General features: G+C 52.5%; 1 protein-coding gene across 10 annotated transcripts in view; it reads left to right on the top strand.

The window, feature by feature from the left end:
* The window catches only part of AMBRA1 (autophagy and beclin 1 regulator 1), a 172,747-nt gene that overhangs the window by 149,741 nt on the left and 9,279 nt on the right, over positions 1–13,727 (top strand). For all 10 annotated transcript variants that reach the window (XM_019975040.2, XM_019975039.2, XM_070767645.1 and 7 more), the window contains one exon: positions 6,189–6,328. In XM_019975040.2, coding sequence (XP_019830599.2) covers positions 6,189–6,328 — 140 coding nt within the window. The remainder of the gene's footprint in view (positions 1–6,188; positions 6,329–13,727) is intronic.

Below are 13,727 nucleotides of genomic sequence, written 5' to 3'. Positions count from 1 at the left end.
GTGTGTGCCCTGCACGTGCGTGGACACACACCCCTACGCACCGGCACCATTGGTGCACCTGGCCTGTGCCTCACGAGATGGCGATTGGACGTGTTAGATGGAATCCTCGTGTAAATGGGGTGTCTTGCTGCTATCCAGAGTTCTGCCCAGCATCAGCGAGTCTCTCAGGGCTCTAGTCCCAGCCCTGAGACATGCTGAGAGGTTCCCAGTGGATGTTTCAGAAGTGAAAGGCGAACCATTTTGTTATTTTTTTTTTAAGAATTGGTTGGAGAACCAACTTTTCCATCTCTAGAAGCCGAAAGTATTTTATTAATGTTACCCCCATCTTGAACTTTCTTCTTTCAAAAAAGTATGGATCAAGTGAAATAGATGAGGGCTTCCCTGGTGGCTCAGTGATAAAGAACCCACCTGCAGAACAGGAGATGCAGGAGACACAGGTTGCATCCCTGGGTTGGAAAGATCCCCTGGAGGAGGGCAGTGGCAATCCACTCCAGTATTCTCGTCTAGAGAATCCCATGGACAGAGGAGCCTGGCAGGCTGTGGTCCATAGGGTCGCAAACTTAGCAAAGTATATGAATATATTTGAAAGACTCTCTTATCTGAGCCGAACGTCTAGAACAGCTAAGCATTTGGCCATTTCCTTTGAGATTTAGAAAACTGAAGAAAAGTTCAAGAACTTGTGCTGTACACAGAGGTGTGGGCACAGGAGGCAGTAATTCTTTTAACTTCTGGAAGTTCCAGGAGTCCTGCATGCCTTGGTATTCAATTCAGCACAGAACGGGATCCCTCAGCTGAAGTCATCTCTGTGCTTCAGTCCTAATGCTGAGAGATGGTCTTTGGAAAGCATCAGGCCGACTGAAAAAGAAAATTCTTGTTCTCTGACTGTCCTTGGGATCCCTTTGAGAGGAACAGGTGAATAAGACAAAGTCTGTAGGTCTCCACAAATCACAGGAGATTGGCTGGAAATGACTTCAAGGCACCAGGTTTATCAGGAGCAGAGGAGGGCAACAGGTTCCCAAGAGTTAAGAAAAGGAGCTGTTTGCTCTTCTTTTCTGCTAGGAGAGCTTTGGTTTAAACACGGGTGATCTAGGAGTTTTGTTCCTGCTTCAGCTGAGTAAAGAGTAAATGACTTGGTATTCTGATTTTTATTCTTAAATAACCACTTCAAAACCAATATTCTATGAGTTGTAAACTCCAAAGTAGTATATAAAGAAGGCTTGGAGACAGTCAAAGAAATGAAAGTTTCTGAAAAGCAGTCAGATTTTCCTAGGGATGAAGAAACTTGAATAAATAATACATGCGTCTAAAGCAAATCAGCAGCCCAACAGAAGGAACAGGTGACCACAGTATTCCTCCCCCAGCCTCCTCTGGGATACGTGCATTTCTCAGCCTGTGACAAGATGTGTAGCCATCCATTTCCACTGAAAAGGTCAGCTGTCTCTTAGCATCTGATTTCCATTGATTTTTCTCCCACTTCCCAGAGAGTTAATTCTCTTCTAGGAACCCTCTCTAAGAGCTTAAAGCTGCCCTTGATTCCCGTCGCCACCCAGAAGGCATCTCTCCTCCTCACAGTTCTTTCTGCCCCGAAGCCCCTTTGGCTTGGTGACTCCTCCCACGGCCTTTCCGCGCATTTCTGGTTGTCCCCTTCATTCAAGAGGCCTTCATTGTCTTAGTTAAAAACAAGGGCGACCTGCTGGCAGTTCTTGACCTCTTGCCGCTGTATCAGGGTCCTGGCTTTCAGGATGGTGAGGTTCCCAAATATAAGCAAGATAAGCACAGAGTTCTGTTCTTGGCTGATGTGAGCAGCGCAGTTTGCTGTTTGGACTAATGGTCTGAGCTTTAGTGACACGCAGTGGAAAAGAAAGCATCTTGTTGAGGGCAGCAATTCATTTTTCCTCTAAATTTTAAAAGGATGAAGAGGAAGGTTCCCCACTGCGTTCCTCTGGCTGCCTCTCATTCTTTTCCTGTCTGTCTTTGAAGAAGAAACAGGACCCTTTTAGTTTTGATCCTGGAACCGATTGCTTTTGTTCCTACTTCCTGTTAGTTAAGAGGGTTTGAGGGATGGAGAGGCGAGTGGTACAAGAGACCATCTTGGGCCCCAGAAGTAGAAGAATCCTTGTCTTCTCCCACTGCCTCAGAACTGTAACGATCCTGGCGACCTGACTCATCCCCTCTTGACACACTGAGACTGCAATGACTGAAATGTGTGTTCCTTCTGGCTTATTGATTCCCATTCCGCTCATAGACGTTAGAAATAAGAACAGCCTCCTTGGGGAGGCGGGGGGGTGGCGGGGGAGGCTCCTCTCAGCGTTTGTCGTCTAGCAGGGAACACCTGCAGGAGAGACAGGTTAAAACCAGGGCTCTGCAAACGTGACTCAGCAGCTGGGTTTCATGTCCAGCTCCCCAGAGGGACCCAGGACCTGATCGTCCTCCTCCAGTATATAATGGTGTTGTAGCTTGTCTTTCGTTAGAGACGGGGAGGAATTTTTGGCAGGCCCCCGGCTTTGTCCTTAACATCCAGCAGGGAGTTTCTAGACACCTGACTAGTGTTAAGGAAGGCTCTACTGGAGATATATTGGGGTGCCTTAAAATAAAGGCCAGAGCTTCCTTTGCGCTGTCTCGAATCTTCTCTCTTGTTGGTGCTGATGGACTTCGGGTTTGCAGAGCTAGTGCCAAGCCCTGTTGGAAGTGTGGGAGGAGAACCCACAGATCACCCAGTCACAGGGTTGGAAAGACTGATGGCTGGAACCATAAATGATCTGGGAGTAGCCAGAGCTACCCAACCATCTGTCAGCATCGGGGAACTTGCTGCCCAGGTATTCAGTTATCTATGGGGCCGATTGTGAGGAGTCATCCCCGGCCCTTGAGATGCTTTGAGCTGTTAAACTGCATCCAGAGAAAGGAATGGAAACCCCACCTTTCGGTGGTTTTCCACACGGAGTAGATGCTTATTCCTTGAAGGTCCTTTAGTTCCAGGCATGTGTTAAACAGAAGCACTGGATCCGATGGCCGCTCAGAACCTTTACAGCAGGGATCCTGCCTCCTCTCTGCCCTCATCCCCCCTTGTCTTTTTGCCCTCATCTCCCTTCTTCCCATCCCCACATTAGAGTGTGATAAGTAAGCAAGTGCTTATCAGGAATTCTGGAGGCTGCTGATCTTCACGTGGCATTTTCTGGCTTCCTGCCACAAAGCAGGATTTAGCCTAATACCCAAACGCTGGAGGAGATGGGCTCTTGGGAGCTGCCCTTTCAGCACTGTTTAAGGACTTGGGGAGGGGGGTGGTGTGCCATAGCCAGAGGACAAATTGATGTCCCGTGATTCCTATAGCCATGGAGGTTGTGAACAGCCGTGTGGCAGGGTCTCGGGGTCTCAGCCTGTAATTACTTCTCTGCAATCGCTCTGACCTTGCCACGCCTAAGCTGGGTCACCCGTCATACTGGCTTCTTGAGAGTTTTGTCCCCTAAGCAAGTTCCTGTACTTGAAAGCAAATTGATAGTATTTGCTTGTTAATCCCTCTGCAGTAGCAGGCCATAAAAGCTAAATTTGTGACCTGTGAGGTGTTTGTTTGCTTCTTTCTTAGGAACATTTCTAGAAAAGAGTCCCCTTATTCTTATGAGCCCTCGGTCAAAACACTCAGCACGACCTTAAAGCATTTAATTTCCGAACCATATCGTCCCCCTTCTTGCAAGACCAGTTTCCCTGGCCCTTCTGCCTCATTGCCTGCAATAATGAATCGTTATGATTTTAGGGGAGACTCTTGTGAGGCCCATTAGAGCTGCCACAGGTGAAAAATGAAGCTTCCCTCATCCACCCACTGAAATGAACACACATCCCTTCTGAACTCTGGGTGTATCCCCACCTTAAATTATCGGACCTTTGGAGAAGGAAACATGAACACGTTAAGAGATCCCAGCCACAGTTGCCTGATGACAACCACTTTGTCCTTTGAGTTTATATACCGAGTCATATTTACCAGAGAGCTGATAGGGTGGACAGAAACTATTGATTATCTTTTGGAAAAGGGAAAACCTCTGTGAGAAAGGATGAAGGCACCACACCCATCCCCTGACTTGAAGGAGAAGAGTTGCGTAGGTGCAAAGGGCAGAACACTGGCCCTGCCATCACGTGGACAGTCACCTAGTGAGGCTGGTGGAGAGGAGTGGCCGTGGATCCTTCCCAGCTCCTACCAGACATGTACGTGCAAGGAAGAGATTACCCAAAGGCAGTGACTCGTTTAGAAATTCATAGACCCCACTGGGCCCTTTTTGAGTAGTTGCCTCAGACCAAAGATTTCAGGAGCCCTGGTTAATTCTTATATCTGGAGTTAAGTGAGGTAGGGAGGGCATAGGAGATTCTTAATGCAGCAGCGGCCACAGGGCAGCCGGTCTTAGGCCTCAAAGCAGAGCCGGTTCCTCGTCTGTTACAGACCCACTTGACCTTAGGACTGCAGCAGCGCCGTCCAGCAGCGTGCTACTAGCTGCCCAGGCACATTCCTCAGCACCACAAAAGCTGGAGAGTGTTTACAACGGGATTCTGTGTGTGTGTGTGTCTACCTCGAGCGCACACGCCACTGAGTTCTCCTGTCTAGAGACTGTCCTGTTAAAGACCTTTCAGATAGACACCCAAGGCACGTGAACATATGTTCCAAATGCAGGGCTTCTTATCACTTGATTTCTGTAAATGGTGTCGACCCTTAGCTCAGTGTTTAACTTTTGGGAGGAGTGGGGTCTCTCATCAGGATGATGAGAAAAGCAATTATTATTATGCTGCCCTAGATTCATTTTTAAGATCGCTTTCTAAACTACACTCTCCTTTGTTCTCTCATTTTTCCCCCTTCCGTCAGCCTTCAGCGACAGGTAAAGGCAGATGAAGTTCATCCTTAGCTTATAAAAAACCTAAAAGAGGCTAAAAGAGAAAACTTTATATTGACTAAAACTCTAGTGTATAAATTCTCAGTTTTGTGTTCTTCTCATAGGCCCTGATGACTTTTTTTGAAGCCCCAGATGCTGGTTCCTGGAAATATAGTAATAACCAGAGTTACCATTTCTGAGCCTGGCCTAGGTATTTTATGTACATAGTTTCTCTTTATCTGCCCCATTATTTGAGTGCTGGTGCTGTCTGTGTTCACTTTCCTGCACTGGAGAAGGCGATGGCACCCCACTCCAGTGTTCTTGCCTGGAGAGTCCCAGGGACGGGGGAGCCTGGTGGGCTGCCGTCTCTGGGGTCGCACGAGTCGGACACGACTGAAGTGACTTAGCAGCAGCAGCAGCTGTGTATGTTGAAACGGAGATCCAGAGACATTGTTAATGCAGTGATGTCAGGACTCAGACGCAGGTCTTTCTGACTCTAAAATGTTGCCCTTCACCCTTCCATTGCCTCTGACTGAAGTCGATTCTGGAACATCGTATCGATCAGTAGCCAGATCTCACCTTCAGCCCAACCTGAGACAGAGCTAAGCTGCCCCCTGAGAAAATAGTAGCTTTGGAAAGATGTAGACCGATGAAAGGAGATTCCCTTTGGGAACTGGTCTGTTTAATGGTGATTTTATATACGCTAGAAAGAACTCATGTACCTGTGTTTTCAAGAGTTCCCTCTGCCTTGCTTCCTACATCTTACTGCACCTTCTCGTTTTCCTTAAGAATAGCAGTTTTAACGTTGCTCTTAATGAGGTGAATTAAGAATGTTCTCCGATGTTATCACCCCCTCCCGCCCCCCCATCACCTTCAGTTCCCCACTGCTGTGAGAGTGCTGTGGTTTCCGTGGTAACGGGGCTACCAGGGGAGCTTGGCTCTCCCTGGTTTGTCTGGTCAGAGGAAAGTTCGGGGCAATGCTTCCTGCTGTGCTGGGCTCTGCATGGGGCTCTCCAGGGGCTTAAGTGAAAGCGATGAAGTGAGATACGTTAGAGGCTGTGAGGTGAGCACAGCGAAGCTTCACGCAGAGAAGTCCACATGTGCCCTGTGATTTCCTGACCAGTCCTTAGCCCTCACCTCAGGTAAGAGGGTCCCGCCCTCCCCTGTGCGTCCCCAGGCTCTCAGATACATTCCCAGTCTAACCATTTCCTTTCTTCCCTGTGGTTAACTTGCTTCAGGCCATACGAGGGACTTGGTTTCCCCCTGGATTTTGTTATTCTTGGTAACAGACTGTTTCTCCTCCCATTCTCTTTTCTTCCCTCTTTCTCCCCCACCCAGAGAGTTTTCAACGTCCTTTACCCCATGCCTGCTGACCAGCGGAGACATGTCAGCATCAATTCTGCCCGGTGGCTGCCCGAGCCAGGGCTTGGCCTGGCCTACGGCACCAACAAAGGAGACCTGGTGATCTGCCGACCGGAGTGAGTGGCTGGAGGGGGCCGGGGGGAGGGCGTGCAGGGGGTGTCTGGGGGAGGTGTGCAGGGGGGCGTCCCGGCGGAGGACTGGGGTCAGCAGCGTTCACCTGTAGGTCTGGCTGGTGAGGTGCGGTCTTCCAGAGGGGAAATCCAAACCTTGCTAGAGCCTGCCTCGTTCTTGGCATCACTCCTTAAAGTGTCCTTTCTACCTCGGGAATGGTAGCTCTCCATTCCAGAAATCTTCAAAAGATTGGTGTAGTTACCAAGTGCTCTTAAATCTAAGGCAGTATTGTTTTTTTCTTTGTTTTCCCTTGTTCTCTGGTTTCCTAGTGATAGTCAAGTTTCCCTGCAGGCAGAAGCATAGATATCAACAGTTCTTTTCTAAACCCTTTTTGAAAAATTCAGCAGGTGGTCTTGGGTTTGTGTAAATGCCACAGACCCTAACTTAAGAAAGAAAACCAAGAGTATAGCGTTAAAGCCCTAATTTGCCAAGCCACTGATCTCTGACAGCCTGGCTCTATCTGTGTTCTGCCTGTTTTCCTTTCTGCTTGGGCCTCCATCTCATAACACTGAAGGCAGATTGAAAAGCTCAGTTTAAAATGAAAATGATAATTCACTGGTCTTGATTGAAGGAGAGGGTGGGGGGGCGGCGGGGAACCAGAGCATTGCTGCCCTACATCCTTATGACGCCTCCTTCCCTCTCCTCTGGTGTTTTGGGGCAGAGAGGTCGGTTCAGGCCTCCTGTCATTCAGAGCCCTGGGGGGTCCTCCAGGTGTGTCATCCACTTCCAGAGCCAGCCAGGTGGGGAGACTCGAACTCTGTACTTCAGTGCAGACCAGGCTGAGGGCTGCGTGGACCAGTGCAGGGGTCCAGCCGATTAAGTGTCACATCTGCCTCCAGGCCCTCGCATTGGGCGCGGAGCCTCGTCCGAGGGGAGCTGCAGAGTGCAGAGCAGGCGTGGCCTGGCTGGTCTGCTAGGGTCTCTGGTCGTTGGGTGTGTCCACGTTGCCTTTCGATTGGGCCCTTGGTGATTCTTCCCAAAATGTGTGTTTGAGTCACTTCTGGTGGACCAGCAAGGGACAGGTGGCTGAGCCCTGGTCAGCCGAGCTAGGTCAGTGGCCCAGGAGAAAGAACGTCTGCTTCTGACGACAGCTCTTTGATCCCACCTAGAATTTTCAGAGCCCCTTCCACGGGGAGGCGGCCGGCTCAGCCGGACCTAGTCAGGCTGCTCCAGGCGCCGGGGGCTGCTTGGTTCTGCCAGCCACACTCTCCTGGACTCCAGGACTGTGGAGCCTGCCCTTTCACCAGCTCCTGGTGCCCTTGCAGAACACAGCCTTCGTCTTCACGACTGTGCCGCTGTTAATTCAGGCACTGGATCTGTCCATTTCTGCCCTCCCCCAGCCTGTCCGTAGTCCTGGATCTGTCTGCCCTGGACGATTTTACCCTTCTTGCCGCCGTTCCCCAGAGCTCATGGCGCTGGTGGTCTGATGCCTCCTCCTTTGTTAGTCCTTCACGAGAGGACTCTCCCAGGCGCCTCTCCCGAGACTGGACAAGAGCCCCGGGTTGCGGCCCCCCTCAGCAGCCCCGTGGTTGCGGGCCTTGCGCCCCTCCTCCCGCAGGGCGTCCTTCTCAGCGCTGCAGTCTTATCTCTGGCTCCGGCTGCTCACCTTGCCCCACCAAGGCTCCCAGCCTCTCTTGCAACAGTGGTCTGCTCTTAGCAGAGGCAGGCTCTCTACTCCCGGTTTGTCCTGGCCCCACCGAGGCTTTTACATCTTAAACCCCAGCCTACACGCTCGGTGTGAGTCACAGACTCCTCAGCCAGACGCAAAGCTGGCTTTGGCCCCTCTTTTCTCCCCATATGTCGTCTTCAGCATCCAGCGTCTCCGCAGGCGGGAGCCATCTTGGGCTGCCTGGGGAGCTCTCTTGTGGTTTGTTGCTCTTTAGTCTCTCAGTCCGACTCTCTGCGACCCCATGGACTGTAGCTCGCCAGGCTCCTCTGTCCACGGGATTCTCTCGTCAAGAATACTGGAGTGGGTCGCCATTTTCTCCTCCAGGAGATCTTCCCAACTCAGGGGTTGAACCCGTGTCTCCTGTATTGTAGGCGGATTTTTCACCACTGAGCCACCAGGGGAGCCTGGGAAGCTCTCTTCCCTACCAGCAAATCAAGTCTCCTCCGTGGCAGGAGAGCAGTTAATGTTTGACACAATGAGCAGCGCCCCATCCCAGACCTAGTTGTGCTGGACTCCGAGCGAGTTAAGCCTGCCTTTTTGGTGGTGTTCTTTGCTCCTGATGTCTTGGGTCATGTGGGTTAACGCCCCATACCTTAGGGCTGATATTTCAGGGTAAATCAAGATGGGCAAGACTTTGTCCCAGGTTGTCCAAAGGCTCTCCAGGTCTCCGTCACCTTCATTTCTGTACTCCAGGCAGGAAGTACCGTGAACAATATTCAGGTAAGGAAGTGAAGACCCACCACGGGTCTCCCGGCGGATCAGTGGCAGAATGAGGCTTCCTAAGTTTGCCATCCAGAACTCTTTCCTGTAGCTGATTCTTAACGTTTTTTTCAATCAAAAACTGCTATAGAATTCCAACAAAAGCAACATACTCTCTTCCACAGAAAAAATACACCACTTGCAACTCTGTAACTCTCCGAAGACCTCGGGTGAAGAAAGCAGCCCCAGGTCACCTGGAGGCGTTTAAGTGGTCAGGTGACTGAGGCAGCGGGAAATGAGCGAGGCTGAGTGAGGCCATGGACGTCTTTCTTTTTTTTTTAATATTTTATTTATTTGGGTCCACCAGCCCTTTGTTGTGGCACACGAGATCTCTAGTTGTGGTATGTGGGATCTAGTCCCTGACCAGGGATCGAACCGCAGCCCCCTGCATTGGGAGCAGGAGTCTTAGCCACTGGACCGCCAGGGAACGCACATCTTTTGAACGCACTCTGAGTGGTCTCCGGCCCAGGATGAGGAGAACAAATAGGAAAGTAGAGGCCCAGCGTTGTCAGCTGCTGCCGGGCCCGCGTGACACAGCTCCCTGGCACCCCTGTTCCTAGGGGCACACCAGCCAGCCGGCCAGCTGGGCCACGGTGACCGCCCTCGCTCCACACCAGGTGGTCGTCTGCCTTTGTCTCAGGCTCAGGCAGCTGCACCACGCTCTGTGCTTTCAGTCCTGTTCCTGGTTTCTCCTCCATTGTCTTAGCCTTGACACGCTCTCCAAGCACAAAGACAGAGGTAACAAGCTTCTTGGGCTTCTCTTGATGGGTTTTAAAAACCCACTTGACAGTAGGCGAAAAAAGCCTCAGGAAACGCTCCGTCTCTCCAGGACAGGTGAGGAGACGAGCCACTGTCCTTCAGCCTAGAGCCCTTTCAGTGGCCGATAGCCCGGCTGCCCGCCCCCCTCCCCCCTTCCTAGCAGTGAGGGGCTCCTTTCTCCTTTGCTTCACCCCCCACTTCTCCCAAGCCACTCCTGTGCCTCTAGCTGATCACCAGCCCAGCCGACACCCCCACCAATGACCGCAGTGGGTGTGAAGTGCCAGATTGGTGTGAGGTGCTGCTTGCTCACTTCCGGCTTCAGAGGTCAGCCCTACAGATGGGGGGTGGGGATGTGCGTCTGGGAAGACCACTGCGTGTCAGAGTCTGCTCAGAAGGCAGAATTCAGAGACTCACGTCAGGAGAAAAGGAGGCCGGGGGGAATCCCCTGGTGTTCCGGTGGTTAGGACTCAGCTCTTCCACTGCCGAGGGCCCGTGTTCAGTCCCTGCTCAGGGAACTGAGATCCCGACATGGCACAACTGCGCCCCCTCTTCTTCCCTCCAAAAAAAGACCTTCTAGGAGAAAGCTGTGTGGAGCTTTCCAGGCCTCCACTGATAGATGAAAGAAGAATGTCCTCAAAGGGAATTATACCCTAGAAGTTGGGATGTTCGGAGCCAGAGCCCTGTGTGAGAGCGGCGTGAGGGGTCGTTGAGCCAGGCCCAGAAGCACTGCTCACAGAGGCAGCCAGGTGCTGAACAGAAGTCTGTTTGACACGCCTGGCCCTGACTGGCCTTCCCACTCTTCTCCATCCCTCTTTGTCTAGCTTCCAGGAAGGACCTAGAGCAGACATTGGTGACTCACTCATCGTCCCTGAGGACCAAGGAGAGAGGAGAAGGTTGGCGCTGTTCCTCAGCTTAGAGACGGAAATAAGTGACATTGAGCACTGAATGGCATTTCCATGGCCAGAGAGGGTTATCTCCAACTCTGTTCCCTGGTCCGGTGCCTGGCCTTTCGGCCAAACACACGAGCTTGTCATAGTCAAGCTGGTCTGACCCCAGAAGGTAGAACAAATGACAGCTCGCGCTGGGCTTCTTGGTGAGGAGCAGAGGGGATTGGGAGCAGCACGGCGATCGTCCCTGTGGCCCCTGGTCTGTTTGGCAGTTGACAGCCTCCATGAACGGCCAGAGTTTGCAGCTCGGGGCTGAGGACACCGGCTGCCGGACGGGAAGTGTCTGAGGGGCTCTGAGGACGCAGGCTGCCGGACGGGAAGTGTCTGAGGGGCTCTGAGGACGCAGGCTGCCGGACGGGAAGTGTCTGAGGGGCTCTGAGGACGCAGGCTGCTGGACGGAAGTGTCTGAGGGGCTCTGGGTCAGTGTTCTGCTGGCAGTCGCCACTCAGGGAGTGCCTTCAGGTCGCCTTTTCTCCAAGACAGGAAGGGAGGGGCCTGGTCACCTAGGATGTGGTTTGGTGTGGGCTCGGTGTGAACAGTTTGTTGTCACTCACCAGCCCGGTGTAGCAGGCGGTTCAGATGAATTAGAGAGGAAGGATCTGGCGGGGACCCACATGGTATCGCCACTTGTCAATAAATCTTGACAAGTTTGTAAATCAGGCTCCACGGCAGCTGGCTTCACATAGCACCTCATGCAGCCCGGATCAGCTCCTTAGAGACTGTAGTGGTGGCTTCGTTTTCCGAGGGACCTCTGCTTTTGACTTCTGGCCGTTTGCCTCTTCCCTCCCATCAGGTCCTCTCTCTCACCCTTGCCCCCCACCGCCCTGTAGTTCTCAGACAGCCCTCACAAAAGTCTCTGAGGATTTGGTGACTCAACTCCCTGCAGCCTCGAGGAGAAACAGCTGCTGCCTGAGGCCCAGAAAACGTGGCCCGCCGCCCCCTGCGTGTCTGTGGGAGCGGCCGGCACTCGGGTTGAGGTGTCCGGGCTCCGGGCGCTGGCCGCGGTCGTGGCCTCCGGGCTGCTGCAAGAGGCACCTGCAGGTGTCATCGTTGTTTTCGTTTTAGTCACTCAGTCATGTCTGACTCTGCCACCCCGTGGACTGTAGCCCACTAGACTCCTCTGTCGTGGGATTCTCCAGGCAAGATTACTGGAGCAGGTTGCCATTTCCTTCTCCAGGGGATCTTCCCAACCCAGGGATCGAACCCATGTCTCCTGCATTAGCAGGCAGGTTCTTTACCACTGAGCCACCAGGGGAGCCCCAGGTATCATTACCTTGAACTTTAATTCTTCACTGATGTTCTTTTAGACGGCATGTCTGAAGATCACAGCAGACCAGCCCTCTTAGTGGAGCTGGGGGCTGGCAGGTGGGAGGGGTGGGGGTGGGGGTGAGATTAGTCCAGAGCAGGAAGAGGACGAGCCCTTTTGTGGCTGCAGCTCTTTCCCACAGGTGACGCCTCATCCCCAGAACCTTAGTGACCCTCTGGTGATGGGTTGGGCCCTGCTCCCTCTCACCTGAGGTGGCGTGGCCTCCTGACATGCAGTTGTCACCATGCAGGCCCCATCAGGTGCCTATTCTAGCTAATCCTCACATTTAGAAAGGAATACCCCTGCATCACCCCCAACAACTCATCTTTTCCTGGCTGATCCTCACGACCCTCTGACTTCCGTTTGTTAGCTCTTTATTGAAGAAGTTGTGTTGTTATCATTTAGGATGGTGACCTAAGCCTCTAGGCTTTCGTTGGAGTTTTTCTTAGTTCGAGTTGCCATAACAGAATACCACAGACAGGGTGACTTAATCACCTGCCGTTCTGGAAGCTGGGAGTCTGAGATCAGGTGCCGCCACGGTTGAGCTCTGGTGAGGACTCCTTTCCTGGCTGGTAGATGACCACCTTCTCTCTTCTCGCTGTGTCCTCACATGATGGAGAAAGAGAGTAAGGTCTTTCTCTCTCCTTTATAAGGCCAGAGTCCTTCTGGATTAAGGTCCCAGTCTTATGACCTCATTTATTAACCTTAATTACCTTTTAAAGACCCTGTCTCTCAGGGGTGGGGTTTCAGCATGTGAATTTGAGGGAGCTCCGTCTGTAGCAGAGCTTCTCCAGGCCACTGTGCGCGCCCTGGCCCTCTGCGGAGCAGAGCTGCCCGTTTTGTCTCTTAGAGTCTCTTCACGGACACGGAGTGCTAATCACAGGGCTCAAAAACACCTCTTTCCCAACTCTTTACCCTCTCGTTTCACCACCACCCCACCCCACCCCGCCCTGAGCCCTGTGACTGGTGTAGGTAGCATCTTTTTCAGTGGGGAATCTTTAAAATTAAAGGCGTCTTGTGTCTTGGCACCCACCGCTGGCAGCCAGGCTTGCTGCCTGAGGAGGCACGTCAGTCTAGAAAAATAAGAGGCCCCCTCTTCCCTCCTGGCAGTTGTGCCTGGGTGAGAGTGTGATAAACTGCCCGACACTCCACTGCAGGGAAAGAAGGAGCTAGGGCCAGGCCAGCAGCCAGGAGAACTCGATGGACAGAAACTCCTTTCTCTGCCATCAGCCGCCCAGCCTATCACCGCTGGAGTTCCTCTCCTCACCCCAGCCCCTGGAGAATCTTGTGAGCCCTCCCAGGTCATCTTCAGCTCTTCTCATTGCTTTTCCAGCCTCTACCTGGCAAAGGAGGCTCTCGGGCCAGAATAGAACGAGATGTGGGCCTCTCTGGCTCAGTGGGAGCTTTTTCCTGTTAGCCTTCTGAGCTCCAGGCAAAATAAGAACATCAGCTTGCCCTCATTTGCCTTTCTCCTGGCCCCATGGCTGTAGGGAAGACCTAGTGGTGAGAGCCTCCACTCATGTCCTGAGCACTGAGCGCGCCCTTCAGACAGGGCAGTCTGGTGAGGACTCCTTTCCTGGCTGGTAGACGACCACCTTCTCTTTTCTCGCTGTCTCCTCACATGCCCTTCAGACAGGGCAGGCTGTGGCACTTGGCGTCTCCAAGGCCATCTTAGCCCCCGCCTCGTACGGCTGAAGAGTATGCAGAACTCACGGCCTGTGACTGGTGTGTCTATGTTTTTGCTTCTCTCAGCCCCCAAGAGGAGCCAGTTAGGCTCTGGGCGATGGAAGAGGCTAAAGGCGCCACTCCAGGCGTCGGGGCTGTTGGAGATAACATCGGGCTGTTCTGCACTGAGCATCCTCATGGACCGTCTCTTCCACTGGGACAGCCTCAGCCCAGTCCCA

The sequence above is a fragment of the Bos indicus genome, chromosome 15 (assembly GCF_029378745.1).
Source record: "Bos indicus isolate NIAB-ARS_2022 breed Sahiwal x Tharparkar chromosome 15, NIAB-ARS_B.indTharparkar_mat_pri_1.0, whole genome shotgun sequence".
In the NCBI taxonomy this organism is placed as follows: Eukaryota; Metazoa; Chordata; class Mammalia; order Artiodactyla; family Bovidae; genus Bos; species Bos indicus.
This window is presented reverse-complemented; position numbering and strand designations above follow the sequence as displayed.